The 18,100-nt window shown below is 37.6% G+C and overlaps 1 protein-coding gene across 1 annotated transcript in view; it reads right to left on the bottom strand.

Moving 5' to 3' along the window:
- Positions 1-18,100, bottom strand: part of GDA (guanine deaminase) — a 122,760-nt gene that overhangs the window by 57,401 nt on the left and 47,259 nt on the right. The window contains exons 2-3 of the mRNA XM_036855917.1: positions 15,516-15,604; positions 9,723-9,894 (exon numbers count right to left, since the gene is read on the bottom strand). Of these exons, the coding sequence (XP_036711812.1) occupies positions 9,723-9,894; positions 15,516-15,604 (261 nt within the window). The remainder of the gene's footprint in view (positions 1-9,722; positions 9,895-15,515; positions 15,605-18,100) is intronic.

Genomic DNA, 18,100 nt, shown 5'->3' with positions numbered 1-18,100 from the left:
TAGGAAAACTGGATTTTTATGTCAGTCTTTTCAAATTTTAAGACACTTTGCACATGAAAAAAAGTATTTCTGGCTGCAGGTAAAGGATGTTTATATAGCCTGTCACATATAGAAAAGGATGTGCTAGCTTGCTACCAGAATCACACACCCAAGAGAAAAGTTAAAACCATGACAGAGGCATCAAATTCAATCTCCAGCAACCAGAAAAGTGCCTGGATCCTCGTGTGTGCCTAGTAAATATTGTTGAGTGAACACATGAGGAATCAGACTTACTAAAGCAACAAGAGGCATAAAATGATCTAAAATAAGCATTGTTACGTGCATAGAATAGGACATAGTCTCCTTGACAGAGGAACAGGCTACTGTAACAGTGAGAGTGAATTAATAACTTGCAAAGTTGGGCCACTGGCATTCTCTAAGAATGTAGTGCAAAAGTATACACAGATGTTTCACTATTTTTCTAAGAAGACTTGCTGAAAAAAAGAACAGATTGGAGGGAAGAATATACTAAGAGCAAGGGAAATGGGGTTGGGGGGTGGCAGAGAAAATGATTGAGCGTGCATGCACAAGAAAGGGAGAGAGAGAAGGAAATTCATTTCCCAGAACAGAAGTAATACTATATTAAAGAAAATGGACTGAAAAAAACAAAAACAAAAACAGATCTCTAAGTGAAATTTCAGAACCTCAAGAATGAAGAGGGGGCTTCCCTGGTGGCGCAGTGGTTGAGAGTCTGCCTGCCAGTGCAGGGGACACGGGTTCGAGCCCTGGTCTGGGAAGATCCCACATGCCGTGGAGCAACTGGGCCCGTGAGCCACAACTACTGAGCCTGCGCGTCTGGAGCTCGTGCTCCGCAACAAGAGAGGCCGCGATAGTGAGAGGCCCGCGCACTGCGATGAAGAGTGGCTCCCGCTTGCCACAACTAGAGAAAGCCCTCGCAGAGAAACGAAGACCCAACACAGCCATAAATAAATAAATAAATAAATAAATAAATAAATAAATAAATAAATAAATAATAAAACAACGTTTAAAAAAAAAAAAAAAGAATGAAGAAAATCCTGAAGGCCAGCAAATTAGCTAGAAGGGAATGAGAATCAGATTGACATCAGCACATTGGATGCTGGTGGGAAAATCATTTTAAAGAGAATTCTCTCTATAGCTGAAGTGCATCATTCAAGAGTCAGAAAAAAGTAAAATCATTTTTGGTAGTTCAAGGATTTGGATTGTTTGTCACTCACCTTATTGGAAAAGATTATCATTGTCTAAGAAAATAAATCCAAAACAAAGACAGAGGATCCAAATTTAAAACACTGTAGACATCCACCAGAGGGCAGACAGCAGGAGCAAGAAGAACTACAATCCTGCAGCCTGTGGAACAAAAACCACATTCACAGAAAGATAGACAAGATGAAAAGGCAGAGGGCTATGTACCAGATGAAGGAATAAGATAAAACCCCAGAAAAACAACTAAATGAAGTGGAGATAGGCAACCTTCCAGAAAAAGAATTCAGAATAATGATAGTGAAGATGATCCAGGACCTCAGAAAAAGAATGGAGGCAAAGATCGAGAAGATGCAAGAAATGTTTAACAAAGACCTAGAAGATTTAAAGAACAAACAAACAGAGATGAACAATACAATAACTGAAATGAAAACTACACTAGAAGGAATCAATAGCAGAATAACTGAGGCAGAAGAACGGATAAGTGACCTGGAAGACAGAATGGTGGAATTCACTGCTGCAGAACAGAATAAAGAAAAAAGAATGAAAAGAAATGAAAACAGCCTAAGAGACCTCTGGAACAACATTAAATGCAACACCATTCGCATTATAGTGGTCCCAGAAGGAGAAGAGAGAGAGAAAGGACCAGAGAAAATATTTGAAGAGATTATAGTCAAAAACTTCCCTAACATGGGAAAGGAAATAGCCACCCAAGTCCAGGACGCGCAGAGAGTCCCATACAGGATAAACCCAAGGAGAAACACGCCGAGGCACATAGTAATCAAACTGGCAAAAATTAAAGACAAAGAAAAATTATTGAAAGCAGCAAGGGAAAAACGACAAATAACATACAAGGTAACTCCCATAAGGTTAACAGCTGATTTCTCAACCGAAACTCTACAAGCCAGAAGTGAGTGGCATGATATACTTAAAGTGATGAAAGGGAAGAACCTACAATCAAGATTACTCTACCCAGCAAGGATCTCATTCAGATTCGATGGAGAAATCAAAAGCTTTACAGACAAGCAAAAGCTAAGAGAATTCAGCACCACCAAACCAGCTTTACAACAAATGCTAAAGGAACTTTTCTAAGTCGGAAACACAAGAGAAGAAAATGACCTACAAAAACAAACACAAAACAATTAAGAAAATGGTCATAGGAACATACATATCGATAATTACCTTAAACGTGAATGGATTAAATGCTCCAACCAAAAGACACAGACTGGCAGAATGGATACAAAAACAAGACCCATATATATGCTGTCTACAAGAGACCCACTTTAGACCTAGGGACACATACAGACTGAAAGTGAGGGGATGGAAAAAGATATTCCATGCAAATGGAAATCAAAGCTTGAGTAGCTATACTCATATCAGATAAAATAGACTTTAAAATAAAGAATGTTACAAGAGACAAGGAAGGACACTACATAATGATCAAGGGATCAATCCAAGAAGATATAACAATTATAAATATTTATGTACCCAACATAGGAGCACCTCAATACATAAGGCAACTGCTAACAGCTATAAAAGGATATCGACAGTAACACAGTAATAGTGGGGGACTTTAACATCTCACTTACACCAATGGACAGATCATCCAAAATGAAAATAAATAAGGAAACAGAAGCTTTAAATGACACAATAGACCAGATAGATTTAATTGATATTTATAGGACATTCCATCCAAAAACAGCAGATTACACTTTCTTCTCAAATGCGCATGGAACATTCTCCAGGATAGATCACATCTTGGGTCACAAATCAAGCCTCAGTAAATTTAAGAAAATTGAAATCATATCAAGCATCTTTTCTGACCACAATGCTATGAGATTAGAAATGAATTACAGGGAAAAAAAAGTAAAAAACACAAACATATGGAGGCTAAACAATACGTTAATAAATAATGAAGAGATCACTGAAGAAATCAAAGAGGAAATCAAAAAATACCTAGAGACAAATGACAATGAAAACACGACGATCCAAAACCTATGCGATGCAGCAAAAGCAGTTCTAAGAGGGATGTTTATAGCTATACAAGGCTACCTCAAGAAACAAGAAAAATCTCAAATAAACAATCTAAACTTACACCTGAAGGAACTAGAGAAAGAAGAACAAGCAAAACCCAAAGTTAGCAGAAGGAAAGAAATCATAAAGATCAGAGCAGAAATAAATGAAATAGAAACAAAGAAAACAATAGCAAAGATGAATAAAACTAAAAGCTGGTTCTTTGGGAAGATAAACAAAATTGATGAACCATTAGCCAGACTCATCAAGAAAAAGAGGGAGAGGATTCAAATCAATAAAATTAGAAATGAAAAAGGAGAAGTTACAACAGGCACCGCAGAAATACAAAGCATCCTAAGAGACTACTACAAGCAACTCTATGCCAATAAAATGGACAACCTGGAAGAAATGGACAAATTCTTAGAAAGGTATAACCTTCCAAGACTGAACCAGGAAGAAATAGAAAATATGAACAGACCAATCACAAGTAATGAAATTGAAACTGTGATTAAAAATCTTCCAACAAACAAAAGTCCAGGACCAGATGGCTTCACAGGTGAATTCTATGAAACATTTAGAGAAGACCTAACACCCATCCTTCTCAAACTCTTCCAAAAAATTGCAGAGGAAGGAACACTCCCAAACCCATTCTATGAGGCCACCATAACCCTGATACCAAAACCAGACAAAGATACTACAAAAATGAAAATTACAGACCAATGTCACTGATGAATATAGATGCAAAAATCCTCAACAAAATACTAGTAAACAGAATCCAACAACACATTCAAAGGATCATACACCATGATCAAGTGGGATTTATCCCAGGGATGCAAGGATTCTTCAGTATACGCAAATCAGTCAATGTGATACACCATATTAACAAATTGAAGAATAAAAACCATATGATCATCTCAGTAGATGCAGAAAAAGCTTTTGACAAAATTCAACACCCATTTATGATAAAAACTCTCCAGAAAGTGGGCACAGAGGGAACCTACCTCAACATAATAAAGGCCATATAGGACAAACCCACAGCAAACATCATTCTCAATAGTGAAAAACTGAAAGCATTTCCTCTAAGATCAGGAACAAGACAAGGATGTCCACTCTCACCACTATTATTCAACATAGTTTTGGAAGTCCTAGCCACGGCAATCAGAGAAGAAAAAGAAATAAAAGGAATACAAATTGGAAAAGAAGAAGTAAAACTGTCACTGTTTGCAGATGACATGATACTATACATAGAGAATCCTAAAGATGCCACCAGAAAACTACTAGAGCTAATCAATGAATTTGGTAAAGTTGCAGGATACAAAATTAATGCACAGAAATCTCTTGCATTCCTATACACTAATGATGAAAATCTGAAAGAGAAATTAAGGAAACACTCCCATTTACCACTGCAACAAAAAGAATAAAATACCTAGGAATAAACCTACCTAAGGAGACAAAAGACCTGTATGCAGAAAAGTATAAGACACTGATGAAAGAAATTAAAGATGATACCAACAGATGGAGAGATATACCATGTTCTTGGATTGGAAGAATCAATATTATGAAAATGACTATACTACCCAAAGCAATCTACAGATTCAATGCAATCCCTATCAAATTATCAATGGCATTTTTTACAGAACTAGAACAAAGGTCTTAAAATTTGTATGGAGACACAAAAGACCCCGAATAGCCAAAGCAGTCTTGAGGGAAAAAAATGGAGCTAGAGGAATCAGACTCCCTGACTTCAGACTATACTACAAAGCTACAGTAATCAAGACAATATGGTACCGGCACAAAAACAGAAACATAGATCAATGGAACAAGTTAGAAAGCACAGAGATAAACCCATGCACCTATGGTCAACTAATGTATGACAAAGGAGGCAAGGATATACAATGGAGAAAAGACAGTCTCTTCAATAAGTGGTGCTGGGAAAACTGGACAGCTACATGTAAAAGAATGAAATTAGAACACTCCCTAACACCATACACAAAAATAAACTCAAAATGGATTAAAGACCTAAATGTAAGACCGGACACTAAAACTCTTACAGGAAAACATAGGAAGAACACTCTTTGACATAAATCACAGCAAGATCTTTTTTGATCCACCTCCTAGAGTAATGGAAATAAAAACAAAAATAAACAAATGGGACCTAATGAAACTCCAAAGCTTTTTGCACAGCAAAGGAAACCATAAACAAGACCAAAAGACAACCCTCAGAATGGGAGAAAATATTTGCAAACGAATCAATGGACAAAGGATTAATCTTCAAAATATATAAACAGCTCATGCAGCTCAATATTAAAAAAACAAACAACCCAATCCAAAAATTGGCAGAAGACCTAAATAGACATTTCTCCAAAGAAGACATACAGATGGCCAAGAAGCACATGAAAAACTGCTCAACATCACTAATTATTAGAGAAATGCAAATCAAAACTACAATGAGGTACCACCTCACACCAGTTAGAATGGGCTTCATCAGAAAATCTACAAGCAACAAATGCTGGAGAGGGTGTGGAGAAAAGGGAACCCTCTTGCACTGTTGGTGGGAATGTAAATTAATACAGCCACTATGGAGAACAGTATGGAGGTTCCTTAAAAAACTAAAAATAAAATTACCATATGATCCAGCAATTCCACTACTGGGCATATACCCAGAGCAAACCGTAATTCAAAAAGACACACGCACCCCAATATTCACTGCAGCACTATTTACAATAGCCAGGTCACGGTGGCAACCTAAATGCCCATCGACAGACGAATGGATAAAGAAGAAGTGGTACATACATACAATGGAATATTACTCAGCTATAAAAAGGAACGAAATTGGGTCATTTGTTGAGACGTGGATGGATCTAGAGACTGTCATACAGAGTGAAGTAAGTCAGAAAGAGAAAAACAAATATCGTACATTAACTCATATATGCGGAACCTAGAAAAATGGTACAGATGAACCGGTTTGCAGGGCAGAAATTGAGACACAGAAGTAGAGGACAGACGTATGGACACCAAGGGGGGGAAGTGACGGGGTGGGAGTGGTGTGATGAATTGGGAGATTGGGATTGATATGTATACACTGATGTGTATAAAACTGATGACTAATAAGAACCTGCTGTATAAAAAAATTAAATTAAATTTAAAAAAACATTTTAAATTAAATGTATTAGATGGCAAAAAAAAAAAAAAAACACTGGAACTAAAATCTCACGTGATGTAACACAGGACATGGTGAGGGGGCTGCATCTTGAAGGGAAGACTATTTAAGTTTCTTGTCTTATTATGTGGGAGACTATAGAGGAAAATGATACAAGACTTGTTTAACACTTTTAACAACCTAATCTAACAGATATTTTAAAAAGTCATATTGACAGAGAAAACACAGTCTTTTTAAAAATGTGTAGAATAATCATAAAAATTGACCTTTTATTGGGTCATAAAATAACAGTGAACTAATTCCCAAGAAAAATAACCACACAAGTTACATTTACTAAGCAAAATAAAATGAAACTCAAAATTAAAACAGAAGTGTAATCTGACATTTTCTAAATTCTCAACACTTTAAACACCTTTCTAAAACAGGGGCTTGAAGAAGAGATCAAAATGGAAAATTTCAGCTAATTAGCAACAATGACAATGGAAGTACTACCCAGACACCAACAGCTAGTCATTCCTCTGAGTCAGGGGGGAAAACGCTTCTCATACAGAAAAGCTTCTAGATGAGAAACTGCAGTTTCAAATTGGATTGGAACAAACTAGAAAGACTAGAAAGCTCAAGAATCGGCCCAAATTACATTTAAGGGACAGGACAGGGAGAGCCCATAGAGGAGGGGAAAAAAAGGAAGGAAGAGAGGGAAGGAGGGAGAGAAGAAAGAACCCCCAAAGCTACTCCTGTTGGTTCCCACTGCGTTCAGCCACATGTGTGTGACTTAGGTAGTTAAAAAAGTAAGGAAAGAATTTGGCTGAAAAATCTTACTAGGTAAGCCGTCTAAAATGCAGCTACTTTTCTTCTTCGCATGTTATATGTTTGGGTTTCGGGCACCTGTTCCACCCTAGTTTCTCATAAGCTTTTGACAGGGCTTTTCCATTAATGATGACTTTCCAATTTATAAAGAAATCTATCAGGAATAACATCAAAATATTGGCTGTGCTTCCCAACCTTTCCCCTGCTTTCAATTCTTGATAAGAATTGTCAGTTCTTGAGACCAAGCCTTTTGAGCTCAAAATAGATTGCAAACTACTACTGAGCTTCAACGCCAGTATCAACAGGTCCCTTAACAGGTTATACAATTTCCATGAGCTAAAATAGGGGAAAAGAGTGGCCTGACTCCTTGTCTTTTCACCTGTACTTTAATGACTTGACACCTCTTTGGAATTAGTTGAATTTATCTGCTGAATTTGACAACCCCATAGAGTAAGCATATTCATTCTATTATCCAGGAGAATATCTGCAACCAGTTTGTCTTGGCATTATTTACCAAAAATCTCACTCTCCAGTCCCTTGACTATAATCTATATAATATACAGATTCCTGAACTTTCGAGTCTTTTTGGTTCATTTCAGTCCAAAGTCTATTTGAAACTTCAATCTCTCACCCAGTTTGCAATGTTTAAAGGGAGATATTCCAGGACTGACTTACTGGGATTTTTTTCTTAACAATCTTAGGAGATGTTTGCTAATATCTACTTTAAATTACTTTCAGATTAAATTATCACTGTCAAAATCTGTGGTGCAAAACTCAGGGGTCTGGATTGCCCATTTGTTGAAGAATAGATCCAGGACTGTTTTCTGAGGCAGAAAATAAAAAACAAAACAAAAAATGTCTTGGTTCATGGGTACTGCCTTAGCACCCCCTTTGCATTGCCACAGGCAGTCTTCAGCCTTAGGGACGGGTTCTAGTTAACAAATCTCAACTTTCTTAAACAAATGTCAATTATACTCTCAGTTCATCCAACTCTTAAAGTCTATGGGCCTGCTCATAATCAGAAACAGAGGATGTGTACACCGAAAATACTTGTAGAGAATAACACCTATTTCACCTATTTTGTACTCACTGACATCAAATACTTTGATTTCCCTCTCTGGGTCAGTTAAAGCCAAATGTGTGACAAATCCTAACAAGTGCATGGACCCCCATGGTATACATTTACCTCTTGGCTTTATTTTATTTTTCCTCCTTTTTTTTCCTTTGCCGTGATTTCATGACTCATTTTCTTCTCTTGTATACAGTGCAATTTTAAGATATCTCTAACCCTTTTCAGAACAATGCAAGGTATAAATAAATTTTGAGAATAAAAAGATTTGATGTGGTTAACACAATTCATTAACACAATGCACTAGCAACTTCCAACACAGCCTTAGTCCTTCTCAGTTTTCCTGGTGTCATGTGGATCCGTGCTAAATAAGTAAAGTCCACAATTACACTGAATTTATAACTAAGCAAGGCAAGTATATAAATGATAGCACTTGCTTTTACTCTTTAAGGCTTGGATGATGCAAGATCTGGGAAACTGGCAGGGTGGCTAGGTCACTGTATAAGGCTTATAATATTATCACCCTCACACCATTACTTTAAGAGAAAAACCATCAATGGGTCCAATAAAAATGCAGGAATGTTCAGACTAAGTATGCTAGATGACAAGAGTTCGTGGTCAGATAGGGTATTTGCAGCTTTAATTCTCAGCTGCAGAAGTTATTTCTGGCTGCTGAGTGGACTGGGCATAGGGTTGGAGTAGAATAAAGGGAACTGATTTTCCTGATAGAGTGGAAGGAAGGACATTTCAGGGCCTTTAGTTGGCACACACCACAGCCACTGTTCTCTGACTGAACTAGCTCCATAGTTCCCTCTACTGGGTTAATGCTCATCACATTCCCACACGCCCTGCAACAGGGGACCATCCTATTTTCCTTCCTTTCGAAGCTACCAAAATAACGTGATACCCTTCTCACTGTAACTTGAAAGTTTAATTTTAGATTTCCTTGGGTATTTTGTAAAGCAAATACATATGTCAGGCACTATTTTAAGAGCTTAACAAATATTAACTTGCTTAATTATCATAACAATCCTAAGAAGTAGGTACTATCATTATCCCTATTTTTTTACAAATGGGGAAAATGAGTCACAGAACTTTCCAAAGGTTACACAGCTATTCCATATGGTACCTAGAACAGCAGTGTGGATAGGCAAGAGTAAAGGAACACACATATGCATTAAACCCAAATTTAGTAAAGTAAACAGAGAAGTAAATGAGAGTAATGAGAACCCAGGGGAGTTGAGGATATAGATTCAAGCTGTCTCTTTGCTAGTGGCTAGCTATGTAGGTGAAGTGGTCACAAACTCACTGAGCTGTGAAAGAACTGAAAAAGTCTGTACAGTCTATTATAGCCTTAACTGCCTATTTTTAATAACTTAAATCTGCCCCCAAGAAATGGATGTTTCTATAGATGACTGAACACAATGCACCAATACTCATAAGCAGGATACTTACAACAACTCTGGTATATACTTCTTCAGCAAAGTCGATGCTCTGGAATTTGTGTTCTGTAGGAAATGTGTACTTGGTCAGCCACTCCAAAAGTGGGAGGTCTACGTTACTCCCGGCAAAAGAGTACTGAGGGGCATGGAGGTGTGTATCAACCAGCCCAGGCATGAAGAACTCACTGGAAATTAAGATAGGGAGAAAAGAATTTAATAACATCTTTAGTCATTTTCCATACCTTTAAATCACATTTTCTCTATACAGTGATTTAACTGTTTACTCCACCCAGGTTTAGAGCCAATGCAATCAGATGAATGTAAATTATTCTATTATTTAGAGATCAGAAAATAAAAATGAAACTCTGCTAGGAGAGATAACAGTCCTAAATTGGAATGTCTTGGTGTAAAGTTTACCAGAGATCATGAAAGGAGGAAAAACCACAGCACTGAGCAAAAGCAAAGCAGTCGTTGCACAAGAAATGCGTGAAGCTACAGTTTAATCGTATGACTTTGTTCTCACAATTGGGGGTTGTAGGACAGAGGGCAAAGGTGAGAGAGGAGGCCAAAACTTCTAGAGCCATGATGAGGAATTATACACAAGTCACTAAGGATGGCTGATGATGAGAAACAGAATGGCCACAATTTTAGTCCCAATGGTCATCTTGGCCTTGGCTGACTGCAAGAAATCTAGTCCTGTCCCATGTGATGGAGGGGCTGAGTTCTGAAACAGAAGCAACAAGAGCAAACTGAGGCTGGTTAGGGAAGGGCAATCTGAGAAGACGAGAGTGTCAGTGGGTGAGTGGTATAAACAGTTAAGTGAAGATACAGATGCAGTGCTATGACAACCACTCTCCAGATGTTTCTGATCACTCCACTGTTCCACCCATCAATTTTCCTATTTCTGTTAACTCTTATAACAGCAAGTCCTAGAACGATGTTTTTTAGAGTTTTCAGAGGCACTGCCCACAGAATTGAGGCAGCCCAATGCTGATACTTAAAGCTTTTCTAAAGAAATAATCTGGTTCACTGGTGTCTATTAAGTGTCTAATTGCATCCAAGCAGATATTTGTTAAAATACAGTATGCACCACCACCACCACCATCACCACAAGGAAATATTAGTTACATTTTCATATACATAAGGAACTTGAACTCAGAATTGGACATAATAAAGAATCCCATATAGTACCAATTCAAATGTATACCACCTAAATGGAAGACAAATAAAGCCACGGGTATCTATAAATGCTTTATTTTTTAAAAATGAGAACTAGGAATGGTGGTGAAGATGATAATGATGATGGTGACAGCAGGTAATGTTTACTGAAGTCGAACATGTACTGGCCACTGGGCACAGCATTCTACGTACATCATCTTATTTGTGGAAGGCGGTTTATTATAGGGTTTGAGTATACACATTCTTGACTGATACTGCCTGATTTTGAATTTATATCCCACCATAAACCAGCAGTGGGATATTCAACATATTCTTTAACTGCTCTGTGACTCAGTTTCCCCTTACATAAAACGGAGATAGTAGTTTCACCGTAGGGCTGTTGTGAGGATTGAGTTAATATTTGCAAAAACAGTGCCTAGATAATGGAAAGCACCAAAAAAATTAGTTGTGATGATGATGTAATGCTCACAACAAACTTAAGAAGTAGTATTGTAATCCCCATCTTCACAAGAGTAAACTCAAGCGCAGGAAATTTAAATAGCTTGAAAAAAGTAATCATTCAACTTCAGCTCTAGAGCCTAGACTCAAACCCAGGCAGTAGCCTCAGTATTCTTGGTCACTACCCTCTGAGTTTTTCATTCACTCTGGAAATGAAAAGCAGTGACAACCTACAAGTACGTCAAGAAGGCTGCAGTAAGTGGGCCTACAACGTGGGGGCATGCAGAGAGGGAGAAGGAAATACAGATTCCTCTTCGGTGTCAGTCACTGACCTCTCCAGAACACTTCAGTCCTTGGGGCTTTTACTGTCCCCACCATCATAACATGGAATGGCAGTGTGACTTCTTCATGTAGTTGAATTGTTCAATCAAATAATATTTCCCAAGTATCTACTATGTTTAAGAAACTCTGCTACACCTTGAGTCCAAAGAAAAATAAGACAAGTAGCCAAGAGGGAGGGGATCATGAGAATATTTGATCCTTTGTTTTTTATCTTCTTTGGCAGAACTGTGACATATTGAACCCCAGGTTTAGGAAGTTGAATCTGGTGGTGGCAGGCACGTGTGGGGACACTCTTTAAATCTCTCAAGCATGAGAGCATTTCTGAATAAAGGAAAAGGATAAATATGAGAGAAAGAACTTGATTTTTATTAGCTCTAGGTAGCAGAGGAAAGAGTCAGAGTAAGTTTCTGAGCATGTGATGCTGAATAAATGACATAAAGTACAGAGAATTTAAAAGGAAAGTCCACTTTCAGGGAGGGACAATGTCATACTAAGCCTACAGTCAAATTATGACCTCCAAGTCTCCAAAAAGCAATTGAACACATGGGATAAGAGGTCACAGAGTTAAAGATGGCATTCAGATTGGAGAGTCTCCCCTGATTAGGTAACCCTAGAAGTTGGTGGTGCCAGAGATTTCTGTGGAAGAAAGAATGAAACTAAACCTTGAGCAGTAGCCTCCACTTAAAGAGCAGGATTGAGGAAGAGAAGGTCGTGTTCAATCTAGACAGAATCACTGTCAGGAAGATAGAGACCTATGACAGAGAGGTGTTGAGGACAGCAATTTAGGGAAGGAGTGCAGGACAGTGACCAGTGTTAAAAACTGCAAGAGTCCAGACCCTGCGAGCTCTCATTTCCACACAATGACTGGGGAGACACCTGATTTCACATGGATTCAGTCCTTTACTATCTAAGTACTTACCCAGTCCTAGTATGTTTTAGTTACTGTCCTAGGTGCTGAGGAGAGAGCCATGAACAGGAAAGACAGGTGTAGAGAAAGTACTGGGCAAAAACTATTCAGTAGTGAAAGTTAGAATGGTAATGTAGGGGAAGAGTGAAAGTCACTTTTTGTTTTCCATGTAGGAGAAACCTGAGCATATTCTGAAGGTACCAGAGATGAAAGAAGTAAAGGAGATAACACAGGATACAAAGTCTTCAGAGGCGACAGGGAGCAAGGATTTACTGTATCAGAAGTTTAACCTTCATCCAGAAAGCCTAGCAATCCTTTTTAGGAAACAGGAAGTATTATGAAATGCTTATTAATAGAAACATTCACATAATCAAAATTATATTCCAGGATTATTACAGATAGCAGTACAGGCAGGAGTGTGTGGACCGTCAGAGCTGCACGTGAGATTAGCGGTCACTGAGCCCAGCTACTCATCTACGGAAAGAACAAAGGAAGCTTGAGGATGATGAGTGGCCCAGCCAGGCTTAGAACTCCACTCAAGATATCACTTGCAGCTAAATGGTTGCCATCAAAAGTCAAACTGCAGGCAAAGCAGGGGGGCTTGAAGCCTGAAGCAGGAGAAGGTGAAAAAGCTCTCCTTTCTCCTTCTGCTTTTCCACTTTGCTCTTTTCACTTTACTTAATCACTATCCTAACTTCCTTAGAAAATCTCAACTTTCCCCAGATAAAAACCATCAACTTCACATCCCAAACTTGCAGTGCTGCCTAGGCTGTATCAGAACCTGAGGGAAAAGAACAATATGTGCCCCTATATACACGTGTCAGAACATCCACCTGTCTTTTAACCAAGTGGAAAATGCTAGAAAAAGCCCTACAATCAAAACACATGACCTTCTATATAATAGCCTAAGTTACTCAGTCTGCTTGCACACTATTGGCAACCCTCATCAACATGCACTGCTGGGGATGCAATGGTCCCAAGGGCCTGGGAATCCTGGGCTGTTTGAAAACCACTCTTTCATTGCACAAAAATGCAAGGGTGTGAAACAAACAACAGCATCTTGTCCTTATTAAAAATTTTGGTATTTTGTTCATTGTGGGTTTTTTGCATTAATTTTGATTTTTAAAAATACTGCATTAAAGTATTATTTATCTTGATTAGTAAGTTTTTTGCCCTCCCCAACATCCTTAAATTCTGTGCTCAAGGTGAATGCCTCACTTGCCTCACCCTAATCCTGGCCCTGTCAACCTCTCTCTGGTCCATGGTCATAGTCTGATCCACTCCTATCAAAGCACGACTCAGAGTGCTCCAGCTGTAATTTTCATTTAAAAAAAATCCACACGGTGCTGAGATAGCTGTAGGTACACTGACTCTATTAAACAGACTGTCAGAGACATCATGTATTTTAATCCTGACTTGAAGAAATTCAACTGTACCTATCTTATAGGTTTGATATAAAAATCACTTTGCATTTTAAATATAATTTTTCTTCAAAGATCTTAGTCTTCCACCAAAGTTCACATTTTTTCTTACCTTCCCACTTTTCTGTGTGTAGTGCTTATAGGTCTCCTGGAATACGCATTTGTTAGATGGATTTAACTCCAAAAGCAGCCTCATAAAGAGGGACAAAAGGATATGAAGACCCACAGATGTGTTCACCTCACTCCTCACCCTCCAGCCACTCCACCATCCTCCCACCCTCTCCCAACCTCCATCTCATCCACTCCCAAGCCACCTTCTGATCCTTCATGACAAAGCAACGCAAGAAGGTGACTTACAAATGTCAGTTATTGCTCAACATATATTCTCAAGAAAATCTAGCAGAGGAAACAGATAGCAACAGCAGAGGTGCCTAAAATGACCTCCATGCCCATTGGACTCATCTGCATGCCCATTGGCCACATGCTTCTAAGCCAACAGGGAGGCAGCACAGAGAGGGAAGGAGGAGGAGATGTGAGTATAAATGCAACAAAACTTTAGGGTCAGTCACCCCATCTCTCTGGACTGTGGCCAGCTCCTCTGCCTCAAAGCCTAAGGGGGAACCCAATTCACAGTCCTCCTGCAGTGGGCAAGGTGTCTACCACAATCTAGGACAATCCTTTGCCAACAGCCCAGGAGACGAGCTCAAAGAGGGGAAGTGGCTTGCTTTCCATCTAACAGCTGCAGAGCTGTAGGGTGAGGATTTGTGGCAGGTGTTCTAATTCCTAATTCAGTGTTCCCACTACATTACTCTAAAGCCACTTCCCCAGTTATAGAAGTGTTTTTAGAATGAAAACCATTTTGGTTGACTTTGGAACTTTTATTGACTTTGGAAACATACTTGGCCTGAAACTAGACAAAATCTTTTGAGTTTAAAAGAAGTATTCCCATTTCTATAAGACAAATCACCCAGGCTATGAAGAGAGTAGACCAATCAACAGGAAACACATTTGGCACAAATATTAACCACTAAAGTAGCTGGAACATAAAATCGTAGCTCAAATGCACTTTTGGAAATAGGTCTTCCCTAAGCACACTGTCAGAGTTATTCCTCCCCAAACTCCCCTCCACCGCACTAGTTTATCTCTATCATGCTCCCTTGTTACTTCCTTTATAGAAGGCTTCACTGTCATGCTTACATATCTGTGCACTTGCTTATGCTCCCTGTTCCCCATGGTCCGTAAACCCAGTGAGGACCAAGGCTCTGTAGATCATTTTCACCTCCAGATCCTATTCTTACACATAATCAGCTCAACAAATATTTGCTGAAGAAGTAAATGAATGATGGCAGCCTCTAGTTTTCAAAGTTTCTGTCTTTCAGCTCCATGTTCTCTATTTACCTTCTCGTTCCCACCTCATCCTTCAAAAAAAAAAAAAGCCTCTCTGTCTCTCAAGACAGGTTATCATTTGAGACTAGTTAACAGCATCAAGTAAAAGGGGAAAATGTTGGCTCTGACTTACTGGTGGCTCAGTTCTCTTATTTCACATGGCTTGAAGCACCATTCTTTGGCCAGCTTTTCTTGTTGGGATGCTTCTTCCAAAAACACTATCTTTAAAAAAAAGAAAGAAAAGAATCACAAATTAATGAACCATAGTCATTTGTTGTTATTAACTATCTAAATCTTAAAAGAGACTATACCATAGCTAAATTAATTTTAAAAGGTATTTGACAGCAAATGGGATAGAGTTCAGAGGCAAAAAGACAGGGATTTGCCTTTGCTTGCCCAAAGAAGTAAACTGTATGAAGTGTCTCCTTTTCTGCCATTCTATAGATATAAGTAAGACTTCAAAAATTCTAATTTGAAGATACACAGTATTAAAAATGGTTAATTGGTATCTATTTCTCCCCACCCACCAAATGATTAAAGGAAACAATTGTTTATAGAAAGTGTACCTCACTGCAGATGAATGAAAGATTTTTGTTAGGCTGTTATAGGAAACCCAAGTCCAGAACACGGTAGTAGTATACCATGGGACAATTTATTAACACTGAACATAACTGCATGTAATAATTGCCTGACAATGGACTCTTAGCATGAACTATGTTGATGTTCTGATGCTAGACATCTGCTATAAAGAGGTCTGCTATATTCTTCTAGTATTGTGCATGAGAAACTAACAGAATGATCTCTCCCATGGAGCATATGAGTCCATGGGCAATAGGTGGGAAACCCTGGATGGGTTCCAGTTCCTCTTGGTCTGGTTTCCCCATCTGCAAACTGAGGATACCATCAGTACATACTTCACAGAGCTACTGTGAAGGCTAAATATGGTAATTTCAATTAAGAAGTTAGCACATCCCTGGAACATTTAAATGGTAGATACATTGCATCTACTGTTGATTCTTTTTAAGTACAGTGTGATTGCTTTCTCTGTAAAAGTGGATTGCAAAGCAAGAAAGGACAAAGAAAAATGAAATATATGTGCAGGACATATCCTGTTTCATTTTTAAATGCAATATTGTAAAAATAAATGTTTCATGGAACATGAAATATTGAAAGAAAACTGTTATATAAAATGTATCTAAACAATTAGAAGCAAGGCAATATACTGCAGGAAAAATAGTTTGTGGAACAGAAAATAAAATAAAATAAATATTGACTTCTCTATTCATTGATGATATCCTTTTTTAAAAAACAGGGATTTTTATCAGAAGAGAAAATAAAAATGTAATTCCTACAAATAAGGAAAAGTAATTTGATGATTCTAAAAATATGTTTGAATCAATAAATGTCAAAGCAGATACAAAATTAATTGAAAATCACAAAAACAGAATTTTATCAATGTATCTTAGAGCTGATTTACCATTTACCATTTACCATTACCGAAAGGAAGGGAGGGAGAGAGGGAGGGAGGGAGGGAGGGAGGAAGGAAATATTTGCAAAGTACTATATTCATATATTTGAAATAAATACTTTTGAGGAAGATGTAAATGATCAAAATTTATTCTGGAGAGATAGGAAAACTGAATGAGCCAGTAACTCTATAAGAAAATGAGGAGAAGGATAAATTGGGAGATTGGGATTGACAAATACACACTACTATATATAAAATAGATAACTAATAAGGAACTGCTGCATAGCACAGGGAACTCTACTCAATACTCTGTAATGACCTAAATGGAAAAAGAATCTAAAAAAAGAGTGGATATATGTATATGTATAACTGATTCACTTTGCTGTACAGTAGAAACTAACACAACATTGTAAATCAACTATACTCCAAAAAAATTAATTAAAAATAAGTAAATAAATAAAAGCAGATATGAAAATTAAAAAAAAAAGAAACTGAGGAAGTTTTACTTCCTTTTAGGAAAGCTCATGGTTCAGAACCATGCTGTCTAATAGAAATATAATGCCTGTCACAAATGAAAGCCACATTTATAATTTTAAATTTTCTAATAGCCACACTAAAAGTGTAAAAAGGAACAGTAAAATTAATTTTAATAACATCTTTTATTTAACAACATAGGTGGCCATGACAAAAAATTATTATGTCAACATAAAAATCAATGTAAAAGTTATTGATTTTACTTTTTCTTAGTCTTTAAAATCCAGGGTATATTTTGCATTTAAAGTACATTTCAATCTGGCTGGTAAATTTTCATTAGAAATACTTCATCTGTATATTTAGACTTTACATAATCTACAAAACATAGACTCACATAACCAGTTTGTCCCCAAAACACTGAAACACTGAGATGAGTATCAATTTTTAAATGAGAAATTAAATTTAAAATAAAAATAATAAATTTAAAAATTCAGTTCCTCAGTCATATTAGCCGCATTTCAGGTGCTTATTATGCCATATTAGATAGCACACATTCAGAGAATTTTATAGCAAAGTTCTTTCTAGCTTACAAAGAACAGAAAATGTCTGTGCTAAGAGCTCCAGAGCGTGGAAAACAATGGACACCTCTCTATTTCTAAAAGCTACCATAATCCTCATACCAAAACCTGAAAAAATACACCATATACATAAACACAGATATACAGAGAATGAAAATTATAATATAAGCCAATGCCTTTTGTAACGTAATTACTAAA

The sequence above is a fragment of the Balaenoptera musculus genome, chromosome 6 (assembly GCF_009873245.2).
Source record: "Balaenoptera musculus isolate JJ_BM4_2016_0621 chromosome 6, mBalMus1.pri.v3, whole genome shotgun sequence".
Lineage (NCBI taxonomy): Eukaryota > Metazoa > Chordata > Mammalia > Artiodactyla > Balaenopteridae > Balaenoptera > Balaenoptera musculus.
The sequence above is the reverse complement of the archived record's forward strand: the minus strand, read 5'-3'. Positions and strand labels throughout refer to the sequence as shown.